Genomic DNA, 16,349 nt, shown 5'->3' with positions numbered 1-16,349 from the left:
CGTGTGTTACAGCTCTCCTGGGTTCAGACACTTCCACTCGCCTCCCCAAACCCTCCGCACCGCTTAACCAGCCAGACAGGAAGTGGGAGATTTAGGGGTCCTGTCCCCACTCTCTCACACACAGACACACACACACACAGACACACACATACCATCTGTCTCGCTTAGGCTGCAGACAGAACACTTCTGTTTAGACACAACCCCCTCCACACACACACACACACACACACACACACACACACACACACACACACCTCCTTTTTCCAGTTCAGGCGGTGCAGGAGCAGCCTCTTCAGCTGGGTCCTCTTGCCTTTGCCTCAATTTCCTGACTGAGCAGCGGAGGCTTCCAGAAGCTTCCCTGGGCCGGAAACGGCAGGGTGGGGCAGCTACAGGGGAGCAAGGGCCAGGATCCCACACACACACATAATCGCAGACACTTCTAAGACAATAACATATAGCCTAGGACACTTAAAACATCCTCTGCTGGACGCGGTAAATGCTGTGATCCACTTCTGCAATACACCAAGCCTCACAGGCAGGAAAGGTCCACTTGACTCTTTGGGTCCAGTGCTTCTCCCCTCCACTGCCTGGTCACATACATTACACACCCAGCTCTGCACACACACACACACACACACACACACACACACACACACACACACCCAGCTCTGCACACACATAATCCTGCAATAATTCACTCACACACATTCTTGATTGATAAACAACTGTTGGCAAACTATGAGCAGTAATTGTATAGTGTTGGAAAACAAATGCTATAGTTGGCTTACAGAAGAATGGTTGTGTGTGTGTGTTTAACTTGCACACTGGAATGTGAGCTAGTTGATGCATTTCGGAACATTGGACTTCCCAGCAATCTCTGGGTCAGTTGGACCAGGAAGCCACGGTCAGTTGGACCAGGAAGCCACGGTCAGTTGGACGGCTGTGAGAGATGGCACGGTGGTGTGGGTAGCACCAGTGCTTTGTTTCTCGGTTGCCTAGTAACCGCTGTGTAGCCATGACCCAGGAGGAACCCTGCGTGAGGGTGTTAGATGTGTGTGTGCAGGCGGCTGGATGTTTGGGTTGTTATGGGTGTGTGTGTGTGTGTGCTTTACTATCTCATTAGAGAAGTCTTGCCAGTAAGGACACCTCTGTGTGAATGTGCCCGACCCTTCCAACTGATGACTGGACAGAAATACGGTTTAAAGTGGACGCACACACACACACACACCTCAACCAGTAAACATTGACGTATATTTACATGCAGGCTAAAACCACAATCGTGCACGTTCTAAAAGTGTTGCGCAGATGGAAATTGCCTCTTGGGCGTCACAATAGCCAGGTGTTCTCCACTCTGGTCTCACACACGCGCACACACACACACACATGCCGCTTGTGTGGGGGGCCAACGGTGGTGTAGTGGCCTTGCCACTGCTGCCTGTTTAGTGTTAAAGCTGACCGTCTCGCTTTGTTTGGGGTGTGTCATAAATGATGGATGTGTGTGTGTGTGTGAACGGTCTGCATGTAATGGGGTGTTTGTCAACACTCTAGGGACGTGTGCGGACATGCTGCAGGACACACACACACACACACACACGCCCACTAATTGTCTCTTTGTGTTGGGTCTGTCTCCAGAGTGTCTGGCTGTAATCGAGGGGTGTTTAAGTTTAAATTGTTGCCCCAGCCCACAGAAACACACACACACACAAGCACACACACACACCTTTGGTTTATTGTATCCTCCATCTTCCTAGAGTCCCACCATTCCCTTATTCTCTCCTTGCCTGCAGGTGTTCTGTTAGTAGACCCTGCCCACACTACTCACACACACACACACACACACACACGCACTACTCACACACGCACTACTCACACACACTACTCTCTCTCTCTCTCACACACACATACACACACACACACACACACACACACTACTCACACACACACACACACACACACACACACACACACACACATACACACACACACACACACACACACACACACTACTCACACACACACACACACACACACTACTTACTCACTCACACACACACACACACACACACACACACACTACTCACACACACACTACTGTTCTGTTAGTAGACCCTGCCCACACTACTCATACATACACTACTCACACACACTACTGTTCTGTTAGTAGACCCTGCCCACACTACTCACACACACACTACTCACACACACTACTGTTCTGTTAGTAGACCCTGCCTCACGGAGCACCTCATCCAGCACTGACTTGCTAATGAAAATCACTGGCACATCCTGTTTTCTGGAGGAGGCGCCCTCAGACACACACACACTACTCACACACTACACACACACACACACACACACACACACACACACTACACACACACACACTACACACACGAACACACAGCTCACACACACACATACAGTACTACTTTCACACAGTATGCCTCATGGAGAGGTTCAAGGCTGATGTGCTGTGGTCTTATTTAAAGGCTCATGCCCCCTTGTGGTATTAGAATTTTCCAGTGGTTATCTCTACAAGGCCCTTCTGTGAAGTCTTATCCGCAGTGTTTGTGTGTGTGTGTGTCTGGGGACATGTGAACACATATGGGCACAGTATGAGAAAGGGAACGGTGTGGCCTGGGGATGAAAGAGGTGTGTGTGTGTGTGTGTGATTACTACAGTAGTCTCTCTCTCTTTCTATCTCAAAGTGACTGTTAAAGCACATCTGAGTCTCATTAATGACTTTTATGGAGAGTTACTGTTTCATGCTCCTCTGCCAACGGCTCACACTTCACAACTTCTTAGTGTGTGTGTGTGTGTGTGTGTGTGTGTGTGTGTGTGTGTTGGCCTTTGCTTGCGTGCCAGACGTTCTGTGTGTGGAAATGGCTGTGGCACGGTGTGTGTGAGCCTGGCGCGCCCATGTCTTGTACTCTGGTACTTCCCTTTTAAGTGAACTCCGTGTTGATGAGATCACAGCATCAGAGCGTTCATTTGATAACTTATTAACACTCACTCACTCTCTCTCACACACACACACGCACACACACCAAAACCTTACACACATCACATTGATTCCCACCCACATGCTATTCTGTCCTCCCCTATCAGGTATCTCCATCACAGTGAGACTTTCAAGCTCATTAATTACTGCATCAAAAAGGAATTCAGTGTTTGCACACACACACACACACACACACACACACATTCCGATATATCACCGGAACAGAAGCATGGCTTAGAAACGGCCAACAATGGCACTCTCCAGCACGCTATATGAGCAACAATGGATTGGCCTCCTTTTAAACACCGACACACACACACACCTATAACCTTCTGCTATATGGGTCTATACACACACAGCTATATAGGTCTGTGTGCTGAGCTCTGTGCCATATTTCTGGATTTCTCCCGTCCAGGCGTGTTACCTGCTACCTGCCCTTCTCCTCCTCCAGTGAAACCGGAGTCCTGCTGGGAGCACGCTGACCCAAGTCATTGTCTTCTGCGTCTCCCGGGGGGGGGGGGGGGGGGGGGGGGGGGCGCGTCGCGTCTCTGGAATGCCCCTCCCTGCGTGCGCCTTCTCTATCTCAGGGGCCGCTCTAGGTGGGGCCAGTGTTCACCAGTTTGGATGGGGAAGTGAAGGCATTGATAGAGCTAGAATACGTGGCCATGTGTTCTCAAAACACCTGCCACCTTCCACCGGCACACTGACCAGCAGCGAGGTCCCTGAGAGAAGAGTGACTAAAGGGTGGACAGAGAGTGGACAAGAGGAAGGTGAGAGAAGGCTAAGAGTGGACCGCAAGAGGAGTGAAGTGTGAGAGAAGGCTAAGAGTGGACCGCAAGAGGAGTGAAGTGTGAGAGAAGGCTAAGAGTGAAGTGTGAGAGAAGGCTAAGAGTGGAGTGTGAGAGAAGGGTAGGTTTTTGTGCGTCTTTCGCCGGATTTGATGGAACACATGGAGGAGAGTTCTGGGGATCAGTGGAGTCATGTAGAGGATCTTTTGTTTCGCTGAGATGCCTTTCAGAAACATTTCCCAACATTTCCGAGGGTTTGGTTTCCCTGGCGTGGCGTTGCAGAGTGGTATTGTGTGACCGGCGGCCGTTCCGTGACAGATGCGTCGGGGCCCTTCGCCGTAGCTGTCGGATGAGGGGCTTCATTGACGGCTGGCGGTAATGAGAGTGGGCACTGCGACGCTTGCCGCCGGTGGCATTTCAACCCCTGGGCTCCTCATCCCCTCCGCCACTTCAAAGCCGACTGCATGCTTTGCTTTGGTTGCTCCTAACGCAGTCCAAATGTTTCTCACGCTATAAATATTTAAAGGTTCGCTGCTCTTGGCCTCGCTATTTTCCTACCCTTAGAAGTTTGGTGGTCTCCGCATGTGAATCTGTCTATCCTCAATTTTTTTTTTTTTTTTTTTTTTGGTAATTCTGTCTTTTTTTCCCCTCTCATTTGGGGGATCAGGGTCTCTTGCTCTCTTTCTGCATCTCCTCTGTGATATGTGGGCTGCCGTCCTGTTTGATATGTGGGCTGCTGTCAGGTGCTTGCTGGTGGGGTGGTTTGTTTTGCTAGCTGGTGGGTTGTGGTGGATGACTGTGTGCCAGGCGGCTAGCGTGCCTCGGTAATGTGGGTGGGCCTTCAGGGGGCCTTTTGAGAGAGAGGGGGGGGATTAGGATGAGCGATTTAGAGATTGAAAGCAGGATGGAAAGAGGGGAAAACTTGTGGAATGAAAGGCGCATAGAAAGAAATAAAGAGGGCGAGAGAATAGGGGTGTGGAGTTTCCCAGGCGTATAGCGTTTCCCACTGGCTCAGCCTCGGCTTGGGCAGGACCTCCTCTGTTCAAAGGCACCATCAAACTAGCCGCCGTCATCAAACTAGCCGCCGTCATCAAACTAGCCTCCGTCATCAAACTAGCCTCCGTCATCAAACTAGCCGCCGTCATCAAACTAGCCGCCGTCATCAAACTAGCCTCCGTCATCAAACTAGCCTCCGTCATCTTCTTCCTGCCCACCAAGCCCCTGCAGCGGGCCCGACTAGGACAGGCGGCCACAGACAAGACCCATCCCTGCAGCGGGCCCGACTAGGGCACCTCCGCAGCAGCTCCTGCAGATGTCCACCTGAAGAGGGGTCACATTGCTTTCGAGAGTTCATTCCCGAGGAGCGGTCACATTGCTTTCGAGAGATCATTCCCGAGGAGCAGGCACTGGCGTTTGGCACAGTGCAGTAGTTTGTTGAGGTCAGCTGGGGTTCACTGTGACTGCTGCTCTGGTGTGTGTGTGTGTGTGTGTGTGTGTGTGTGTGTGTGTGTGTGTGTGTGTGTGTGTGTGTACATCTGCTTGATTGACATGTTCAGCCCTTCCCAGTCCTTGGACAGAAGAGGCATGTTGAGGGTGGTTGGGGTTGGGGGGGGTGTCCGGTAGAGGCATGTTGAGGGTGGTTGGGGTTGGGGGGGGGGGTGTCCGGTAGAGGCATGTTGAGGGTGGTTGGGGTTGGGGGGGGGTTGTCCGGTAGAGGCATGTTGAGGTTGGGGGGGGGTGTCCGGTAGAGGCATGTTGAGGGTGGTTGGGGTTGGACAGAAGAGGCATGTTGAGGGTGGTTGGGGTTGGGGGGGGTGTCCGGTAGAGGCATGTTGAGGGGGGTTGGGGTTGGGGGGGGTGTCCGGTAGAGGCATGTTGAGGGTGGTTGGGGGGGGTTGGACAGAAGAGGCATGTTGAGGGTGGTTGGGGTTGGGGGGGGTGTCCGGTATGTTGAGGGGGGTTGGGGTTGGGGGGGGTGTCCGGTAGAGGCATGTTGAGGGTGGTTGGGGTTGTGGGGGGGGGGTTGGACAGTAGAGGCATGTTGAGGGTGGTTGGGGTTGGGGGGGGTGTCCGGTAGAGGCATGTTGAGGGTGGTTGGGGTTGGGGGGGGTGTCCGGTAGAGGCATGTTGAGGGGGGTTGGGGTTGGGAGGGGGGGTGTGTCCAGTTGCCCAGTTTCTTTCCCTCGCAATACTGGAATGTGTTAATACCATGCGGGCGGAAGAGGACACACACACACACACACCATTTCAGCCTGTTCCAATAGAGGAAGCAGGAGCTGGGCTGGGATGGGAGACTTGGCTAAATGCTGGCCCTGGTGTTTGCTAAGCCTTTAAACATATAGATGAGAAACAGGAGGACGCAGGCCCTGGCTAGACTGTGTACTGTTGGATTGTCAACTTCCATCATGCTGAGGGGCTTCAGGACTGTAGCAAAACGGCTACAGTGAGCTGTTGTGTTTGGATCGTCAAATAGAATCACATTTATTGGCGCATTGAAGGATTTTGTGTGTGTGTATGCGCGTGCGTGTGTGTGTCTAAGCATAGAACAGGTAAATCGGCATCAATCAGGGAACTCCTCTGTTCAGAGGGTTTGGCAGCAATTTCAGTTTTGTGAGGAATTTAAATTGGCTCTGCAGTTGGTTGTAAGTGCCAAAATGTGAAGTCTTTAGATCCCGACCAGGAGTTCAGCTTAGATAAGGCACTATTTTGTCTTTCTATCGGCCTCAGTTCACCACAAGAACACCTCAGGAATTCTGAATATTGTTTTTCTTCTGTGAGATCAGGATATCACAAAACCGACAGGCAGAAAAACTCTTTCTTTATCCTCGTACCCTTGAATTATAAAATGTCACTGTTATGGAAGAGTGAAACTGTTCACTATCCCACCCAAATATATCTACAGTGTGCGGCTTTCCCCCTCCCGTCTGGCTCATCCAGGCCAACCATAGCGTATGAAATGTGCTGTTCACCCTGTGAACTGGTCACTAGTGGCCTATATCCCATAATGACCACGTGATTACAGATTGCACTGGCCAGAGCTCCTCTCCTAGGCCACAATGCTGTTGACATTTTTGTGGAGTGTTTGTTCAGGTGAACAGGATTTTTGGTGGAGCATCTGGTCCTGTTTTTGCCTCGGTTGCTTGTGCTTTGAGGGAAACACACACACACACACACATTACTTTGGAAGCTGAGTTATTTGAGTGTGATTTGCCCGCATCTAGATGTAATGTCCCAGCTGGGTCTTTCTAGGGGGTTTGCAAGGCACACAATACTCCTAGTTTCTCCTGTCTTGTGATCTTTGTCTCCATCCTCTCTGACGTTATTTCTCTCTCTCTCTCTCTCTCTCTCTCTCTCTCTCTCCTCTCTCTCTCTCTCTCTCTCTTCTCTCTTCTCTCTCCCTCTCTCTCTCTCCTCTCTCTCCTCTCTCTCTCTCCTCTCTCTCTCTCTCTTCTCTCTCTCTGTGCTCTTTGTCTCTATCCTCTCTGACGTTATTTCTCTCTCTCATCTCTCTCTCTTCTCTCTCCTTCTCTCTCTCTCTCTTCTCTCTCTGTGCTCTTTGTTTTTATCCTCTCTGACGTTATTACTCTATCCCTCTCTCTCTTCTCTGTCTGTCCCTTAAATGGTAAATCCAGGCAAAAAAATGCATGCATGGAAAACAAAAGGAAGTCAAAACCGCAAGCCTGCTCTCCAAAAACAAGAGACCCAGTAAAACAGCAAGCTAACCATTTCTTTTTAAAGCATTGGGCTTGAGGACCTGCTGTTGCTGCTGGCTGAGAGACAAGTTTATGAGAAAGAACAGGTTCTTGTTTTCTTTACCGCAGAGCTAAGGTAACTCCGCAAGAGGCCACAATGGCAAGTCGATCGAATTTCACCTCGGAAGACTTCAAATGCAGAAAACATCAAACAAGGTTGATGTACGATTGCCTATCTGACCCATTAAGTTTGAAGGCGAGCCACTAAGAAAAATCACTGGAGCTCTGTTCAATGCATGTTACGGTCTTCTTTACAGAACTCCACACACTCCACAGCCTCTGAGGCCAGTGACAGATTTACAAGAGATATTCCTTACGACTAAAAAGTGCTCTGTTGAGATATTCCTTACGACTAAAAAGTGCTCTGTTGAGATATTCCTTACGACTAAAAAGTGCTCTGTTGAGATATTCCTTACGGCTAAAAATGACAGAGTGACAAATCTCCCCCACCCCTCCTCTAGTGAGAGCAGAAACACTGACATTTTCAACCATTGACGGTTCAGCTGTGAAAGGAGTCATTGTCTGCGTCTGAGAGCCTCATGAATTGGTTTAAATCCGGCACAGAGGCTGTTTTATACTTTAATTGCCCCCGAGTTGGGGGGGGGGGCAGGAGAGAGTTCTGCTGCACTGACTGGGGTACAGTCAGAGAGCCCAGACGACAACGCATCAGCTCAGGTGACCTCTGACCTCTGTGTCTGGTGGAGTGGTGAAGTAATCAGCCGAGGGTCTCTTGCTGCAGGCGTCCCCAGAGAGAGTGAGGGATCGCTGGGGCTCCCTGCTGAAGGGCTGCTGGGTTCCTCTGGAGCCGGAGGGAGTGAGGGATCGCTGGGACAGAGAGAGTGAGGGAGCTGGGGGGAGTGAATGACTCCTTTCTGCACAGAGGGCTTTGTGTGCCTGTGATTTGTGGAGATGACTGAAGCAAGGGCTGCTGCTGCTGCTGGTCACCCCTCCTCACCACTCTGTGGCTGATGGCTACTTTATGTGTGTGTGTGTGTGTGTGTGTGTGTGTGTGTTTCAGAGTTGCCATCAGCAGAAACAAATTGCTGTCTGAAGTGGATCGCTATGACGATGGTTTTTGGATTGTTATTTCATGTCTTGAGATGATTTGTGAAGGTGTCTGATTTGATTTTGTGTTGTGTGTGTGTGTGTGTGTGTGTGTGTGAGAGAGAGAGAGACTGAGAGAGAGGTCTGCTGGACTAAGGCCCTACATGGCCAAGGCCAGTGTTCAGGAGCTGTGCTGTTCTTCCCCCGTGGAGTGAGTTTATTACATGTGCGCGAGATGCTGGTCAGACCCTCAATCCTGACCCTCTCTCATTTCCTGTGTCTGCTGCAGGGTGCTGGCCAGGACAAGCTGGGTATCTACATCAAGTCCGTGGTCAAAGGAGGAGCTGCGGACATGGTAAGATATTGTGTGTGTGTGTGTGTGTGTGTGTGTGTGTGTGTGTGTGTGTGTGTGTGTGAGAGAGCGAGAAAGAGAGAGCGAGTGTGTGATGTAAGAGGTTATTTTGGAATAAATGAATACGCACAGCGGCCTGTGCCCTCACACTGTGAAGGAGCCCACAGCACGCAACCCACAGCGGGACTCAGGAAGTCTTAATGACGTCCTGTCCTGTGACATGGGCGGAACAAAGCACCATAATTTACCATGAGAGAGTGAGGCATCACTCAGCTATGGGACTTTGTTCCTCTGTTTATTTGATTTCTTTTTCTTGTGGTTTTCTCTGTCATTTGTATTGGGTGTCTTGGGCGTTTACTGAATTTGTCTGTTATTTATCTCGGTTCATTTCTCACTGTGTGTGTCTGTCTGTCTGTCTGTCTGTCTGTGTGTGTGTGTGTGTGTGTGTTTGTCTTTGTGTCTGTCTGTGTGTGTGTGTGTGTGTGTAGGACGGGCGTCTGGCTGCAGGAGATCAGCTGCTGAGTGTAGATGGCAGAAGTTTGGTTGGCCTCTCCCAGGAAAGGTACCTCCAGCAGCTATGCATTACATTTTCTGTTCAACTCTCTCTCACACGCACACTCACACACACGCGCACACACACACACACGTACACGCCCATTTCCATCCAGACCCAGCTGGTTTCTCCCCCAGACCTGTAATAAGGCTGTAAATGTCCCTCATCTTCTCCTCGTGCTTCCCTGTGCCTTAGTAAAGGGAGCTCCAGCAGACCTGCACTAAGTCACTTAACTCGGGCCCTCCAGCTCTAATTGGGCCTTCTGCATCATAGCTGGATTATGGGGCTAGAACACGCAATATCCTGCTGACCCCACCCCACCCCCCAACGCGCCGTTTGAGTGGAGGCAAGAAAAAACACGCAGATGAAACGACTCAGCCGTGTACACAAACAAAGAGGCCCCTACCTGAGCTAGCGGTGCGCTTTCCGAGGACACACAATACACACAGACTAATCACAGATCCCTCAAACACACACACACACACACACACACACACACACACACACACACACACACACACACACACACACACACGTTTTTTCTCCCTCTCCTGGGCTTAAAACTTGTTTTCAGCGACGCTTGGCTTTGAGGCGTCCGGGGGATTGCCCGTAACCTTTTCACACTATTCTACTGTGTGAAATAAAGCTCCACAAAGAACCACTCTATATTCCTCACCCTGAAACTCTTAAGGGCCCGATGGGCTTTATGCGTCCAGCGTTTAAAAGTTAAAAGCTTGGTGTGAGGTTTTTGTTCTGGAACTTAATGAAAATGTTAAATTGACAAACTATGTTAAATCAAAAGCATATGCTTCGTTATAAATTTATTACCGCGCTTCCATCAGGGGATGAAAATTACACAGGAAGTAAATACACACACAAACACACACATGTGCAACACACACAGTCACACACACATACACACTGTAGATGGATTTCTTGGTTGTTTTGAGATGGCTTGTGAGCTTTTGCTAGCATCAAACCACGACTGTACTTGTTCCAAACCAAGACTTTAATGGTCTGTTATGCTGCACCCTCTCAGAGTCAATCCCAGATGGCAATCACTAACAAAATTCATTCATATCGTTCGCTCAGTGAAAAAGAAGGCTTGCTCAGTAAACACGAGTCTGATCAATGTAACTCTGTGTGTTAAACACTTTAAAATGTGTCAGTGAGCAAAGGCTTTCATCCATAGTTATTTACTTTTGCTTGTGTTGCTTACATTTAGCCAATTAAATTATTCTAGTTTAAGACTGAGTTGGATGATAATTGTATTTTTGTTTATCTCTAAATGCTGTGTGTGTGCCGTGTGTGTGTGCCGTGTGTGTGTGTGTGTGTGCTGTATTGTAAATGTGTGTTTTCTCTGTCAGGGCGGCGGAGTTGATGACCCGTACAGGTTCTGTGGTGACTCTGGAGGTGGCCAAGCAGGGTGCCATCTACCACGGCCTGGCCACACTTCTCAACCAGCCCTCCCCTATGATGCCCAGAGGTAAGGTCCTGCCTGCGCTCTCCCCCTCGCCACATGAGGGCGCCACTGCCTCCAGTGTCAGACGGTGTCCTGAGCTGTGCTGAATGTTTGGAAAATTGTAAAAAAAAAAAAAAAATCCTTCATTGGACACCGAAGATGGCTTGTTATAGTTTCACTGCACGGTCTGGCGAGTGTCCCTGATTGGCTGGCACGGGCGGCCACACGGTCCCGCTAGCGTGACTGAGGCGATAGCGACAGGGGACTTGTGGCGCCCCCTCCCTCTTGGAGCCCCCCTGCCTGTCACAGGCCATAAAAGTGCTGTTGGCATGAAACAGTGCAGATTCCAGCCCAGTGACTGGAGCCCATTTCCCCTCGTGATGGATTTCACTGTAGGCCTCATATGCAGCGCGGGGGTGGGGGGGCTGCTTCATGTCAGTGAGCTGATCTAAAGGTCTTTGTTGAAGACTGTAATGGCCAAACGGTGACTGATGACAGCTGGGCAGTTTATCACGCAGGGAAATCAATGTTTTTCTTCTTTTTTTTTTTTTTTTACAAATCGTATCCATAGCTGGCAGTCAACCTCTGGTACTGACAGGATGGTTTACTGCAGGAAGGATGAGTTTTGCGGCAGAAAAGAAACAGACCTTGCAACAGTGTGTTTCATTAGGGATTATCCTAAAAGATCAAACCGGTTGTGTGTGATTTTCCTGAACAAAAATGGTCTGACAGCAACCATTTTCCCAACTGTATTAAAGCTAACCCGTCATTTGTTTTTTCCTGTTTTTTATTGGTTTTTGAGCTGATATCTGATCTACTTGAATGTGGCCTTGCATGAAAACATGTCAGAGAGACAGTAGGGTCTGGTGTGCCTCCCTGCCAGCCACCGGTCAGTAACGCCTCCTCTTCCTCCTCAGCGAACGACCGTTCTCGGGACAAGGGCAAGTTGCGACCAAAGAGCGAGGGCTTCGAGCTCTACAACAACACGGTGCAGAACGGCTCCAGCGAGAGCCCCCAGGGTAACTGGGACAACTACCCCGAACCAAAGAAGACTAGTGGTGAGGAGCGGCTGCTGAAGAACCGCGCTGACCACCGCTCCAGCCCCAACGTGGCCAGTGAGTACGGTGGCCCCACAGCCAGGCCTCCGAGACGACCTGCTGGAGAATATTCAATAGATAATATGTACAGTACAGTACATTCAACATGCATTCACATACATGTGCATATGCTATATTCTATATGCTATAATCAACATCTTAGTTGATAAACATTGTAAAAAGAGGTAGTGGTGGTGCCTGATGGGTTGGGAGTTTCATGCATCTAGTGGGTTGGGTTGGGTTGAGGTAGTAGGGTAGTGGGTAGAGTGTTCTGATCATCATCATCCTCTCTGTCCCTTACAGACCAGGCTCAGAGTCCAGGGGGAAAGCCAGTGTACCCTGGAGGACCAGGGAAGATCACCTCTGTCTCCACTGGCAACCTCTGCGCAGATGTGAGCACACACACACACACACACACACACACACACACACACACACACACACACACACACACACACACAATTTACACTCATGCATCATCCCCTAAATAGCATCTGATGGAGGAATGTTGCATGCTTCTGCTACCAAGCTTTAAAAAACACCCTTTCCCAAGGTCATTGACTTTTGGAGAGTACACGCAACCCTATTAAACCTGATGGCTCTTTGTTGTTTGCTGTTTCCAAACACGCACGGCACAGAGCTCTCCTGTGTCTGCTGCTTCTTCGAGCTCCTTTAAGGAACAGTGGAATGCCGATGGCAGCCCTGCATTATTAGCATCCTGTGGGTATTCCCCAATCTGGGTTTGGCCCCAACAACTCGTGCATTGTAATTGAGAAAGCTTTGATCTCGGTTTGCTGGAGCCATCAGGCAATTAATCCTCATCACCCCCCCCACCCACCCCTACCACAGTTCCCCCTCCTGCAAACCTCTACCTCTGATTGGCTGATCCCACTGCAAGCTCTCCTCGTTCATCTGCACACAGTCAAAACAGTCCAGAACTCCTTGACCGCAGCGACCCAGCGTCACAGATGCTAGCCGTCTGGAGGCCCCTACTCGGGCTTGTGTGGTCAAGGGGAGACAGTGTGGCTCTGCTGGGCCTTAATGTCCCCTGGGGGGCTGGGTGGGGGGGGGGGGGGGTGTTACTTACGGGGCTAGAGGGGTTGTGTGCCACGCATGTTATGAGGAATGCCTTCAGGAGGAGCATGCATGCGTAGCCTAGTGTTGCACGTTTCTTCTTGTGAGCACTGAAGCCTGTGTTTATGTTGGCATGCTGTTAGCGGAGCGTGTCAGGCAGCACTCGTGGAATCGAATCTGGGGCCTGGAAGCATACATGTCACTGCCGAGTTAAATAGTTGCCGTTTTTTTTTTTTTTTTTTTTTTTTGCCACAGTTGTGTTTGGCTGAAGGGAATCCCAGAATGCTTACACAACACTTCCTAGGTTGAGATATATCAGAAACACTGAGCAGGGCTACAGTGATTGTGTAATTAAAGTATTCTATTGTCATTTGCTTTGTTCTCTCTGCACCCTTTCTACACCACACGCCTGGCCTTCATCTGCCCCTAACCCCTTTGCCTCCTTCGGCTGCAGGAGGAGCCGTCTCCCCCTCGTCCCGAGGCCTACCCCATCCCCACCCAGACGTACCCCAGAGAGTACTTCACATTCCCGGCCTCCAAATCTCAGGACCGGGTGGGGCCTTCGCCCAACCAGCCCTGGCAGAACAGCGAGGACAGGCCCCCGATGGAGGTCCATCACAACAACAACATGTCCATGCAGGTGTGTGTGTGTGTGTGTGTGTGTCTGTGAGAGAGAGATCATTGGTAGTCCTGATGTTTTCCATGACAGCCAGCGTGGAACAGAGACAGGACACACTGTGCATGTGTGTGAGTTTATAAGAAGGTGGAGGAAGATATGTGCCATTTCTAATGGGCCAAGTATTGACCAACTGTCTCCCTCCATTCTCTTTGTGTGTGTTGTGTGTGTGTGTGTGTGTGTTGTGTGTGTGTGTGTGTGTGTGTGTGTGTGTGTGTGTGTGTGTGCGCGCTCGGTGTGTGTGTGTGTGTGTGTGTGTGTGTGTGTGTGTGTGTGTGTGTGTGTTGTGCTCTGCTCTGCGACCACACAGAGAGTGGCCCACTCTCAGGAGGAGCTGTGTGACGTGCCGGGCGGCTACCTGCAGCAGCAGCAGGAGTACCAGCGCGGCAGCGGCGAGCACTGGAACCAGCAGGTGTCCTCGTCCCTGGAGTCCAGCACGTCCAGCCAGGAGCAGCTCAACTACTCCAACGCCTCCGTCGGCTCGGGCGGCAAGGGCCCCGGCAACCACAAGAGCGGGCCGGGCCGCTGGAAGACCCCAGGGCCCAACCCCCCGCCGCCCGGTCCCCCCCACGGCCAGTCCACGCGCACCGACCTGCCCCCCCCCACCGCCGCCTCCGCCGGCCCACTACGACTACGAGCCCCAGCCCGAGATTCCGCTGCCCCCGCCGCCCGTCTCCCAGCAACAGCATCAGCAGGCGGCGGCCGCCGCTGACCGCAAGAAACGCGAGGAGCAGCAGCGCTGGTACGAGAAGGAGAAGGCGCGGCTGGAGGAGGAGCGCGAGAGGAAGAGGCGGGAGCAGGAGCGGAAGCTGGGCCAGATCCGCACCGCACCTGGCCCGGGCCCGGCGCACGGCCAGCACGGCACCCTGCCCCACATGCCGCCGCCGCACCACCACCACCCCCACAGCATGCCCCCGCCGGGCGGCCCTGGGCCCCTGCAGATGCCCCCGCAGATGCCCCCGCAGCAGCAGCAGCAGCAGCCCTACATGCCCCCCCAGCCCCAGCCCACGCCGGCTCCCGCGCCCCCGGTCCGGCCCGAGAAGCTGTCCAGCCTGCCGCGTGGCATGTCTGGCCCAGGGGCCCCTCCGCCGCCCAGCGGGGACACGGTGATCCGCGAGCTCCTACCGCAGCAGCAGCCGCGCACCATCGAGCGGCGCGACCTCCAGTACATCACCATCAGGAAGGACGAGCTGGCCGCCGCCAGCGACTCGCTCTCGCCTGACCCCTGGAAGCGCGACGCCCGCGAGAAGCTGGAGAAGCAGCAGCAGCTGCAGATCGTGGACCTGCTGGACAGGGAGATCCAGGACCTACAGGCCAAGCCCGAGCGCACGGCCGAGGAGAGCGACCGCCTGCGCAAGCTCATGCTGGAGTGGCAGTTTCAGAAGCGGCTGCAGGAGTCCAAGCAGAGCGACGACGAGGACGACGACGAGGAGGACGACGACGAGGATGTGGACACCACCCTCATCATGCAGAGGCTGGAGGCCGAGAAGCGAGCGCGGGTGAGCTGGTCAGACAGGGGGCTCGGTGGGGTGGGGGGGGGGGGGGGGGTTGGGGTCATTTGGGTGGCCAGATGAGTTGCCTCAATTCCAGTCCAGACCCCTTGATCAGGGTTTGAGTTGGCGTTGATGCAATTTTTAGTCATTTCAGGATCTTAATGGTATTTTAACAATTGTTTTTTATATATATAATTGAGGTCAAATGCAATAACCCATTCAGGTTGTGTGAGAATTTCAACTGTATTTGATTGATTTTCAGTGTATGTCCTGAAATGACTCTGATGCTGTAGATGTCAGCTTACAACCATCGCCCAGGCTGTGTTGGGTTGCTATGCTTAGCTAGCGTGCAGCTTTGTGTCGTTAACTGCTCTATGTTCCTCCTCAAGGACGTCTTTCCAAATTCCAGAGAAACGCGTAATGAAAAAAGAAATAATGGCGTCAACAACAACAACACAACAACAGTACGGCACAAATGATCGCTGCCAGGGTTGGACACCACCTAGCACAACTGCATACCGGAGACTTGGCAACAACCCCTAAATCACACACCCTTAGAACAGCACAGAAATGCAAGAGGGAAGTTAGATAACATTTACAAGAGTTGGTACTCCCAGCGACGGGTCGGGAAGTGCGAGGAGAGAGGGCCTTAACAGAGGGCAGGGAGTGCCTGCACCAGGCCAAGGTCGCGGACAAGGGCAGGAACGCTCACGAGGAGCAGGGGGAAGTTTCTCAGTGGTGAGCAACACAACAGACAGGCTGGAGAAATTCCTTTGGAGGATGTCTCTCCAGCATCTGGACGGTTGAGTCCCCCCCCCCCCCCCTTTTTTTTTTCCAAATGAATGTTTTTGCAATATGCACCTGCACCATGCTTATGTCATCGCTTTTGCTCTGCTGCGCGTGCGCTCTCTCTCCCTCTCTCTCTCTCTCTCTCTCTCTCTCTCTCTCTCTTTCTCGCTGCTGGAATGGCAGGGTGGAACGGGAGGGTTCCAACACGTCCAAAAGCCACATCCATCACCACACAAGCCTGTGGAAGCTTAACAAATACAGATCGGTGCCG

The 16,349-nt window shown here is 51.8% G+C and overlaps 1 protein-coding gene across 1 annotated transcript in view; it reads left to right on the top strand.

The window, feature by feature from the left end:
- LOC121711202 (afadin-like) overlaps positions 1-16,349 on the top strand; it is an 85,170-nt gene that overhangs the window by 57,540 nt on the left and 11,281 nt on the right. Inside the window, 10 exon segments of the mRNA XM_042094563.1 lie at positions 3,586-3,768; positions 4,802-5,059; positions 8,768-8,937; positions 9,423-9,496; positions 10,855-10,973; positions 11,867-12,064; positions 12,350-12,438; positions 13,575-13,760; positions 14,107-14,391; positions 14,393-15,295. Of these exon segments, the coding sequence (XP_041950497.1) occupies positions 3,586-3,768; positions 4,802-5,059; positions 8,768-8,937; positions 9,423-9,496; positions 10,855-10,973; positions 11,867-12,064; positions 12,350-12,438; positions 13,575-13,760; positions 14,107-14,391; positions 14,393-15,295 (2,465 nt within the window).

This window comes from Alosa sapidissima, chromosome 6, assembly GCF_018492685.1.
Source record: "Alosa sapidissima isolate fAloSap1 chromosome 6, fAloSap1.pri, whole genome shotgun sequence".
NCBI classification, from domain to species: domain Eukaryota; kingdom Metazoa; phylum Chordata; class Actinopteri; order Clupeiformes; family Clupeidae; genus Alosa; species Alosa sapidissima.
The sequence above is the reverse complement of the archived record's forward strand: the minus strand, read 5'-3'. Positions and strand labels throughout refer to the sequence as shown.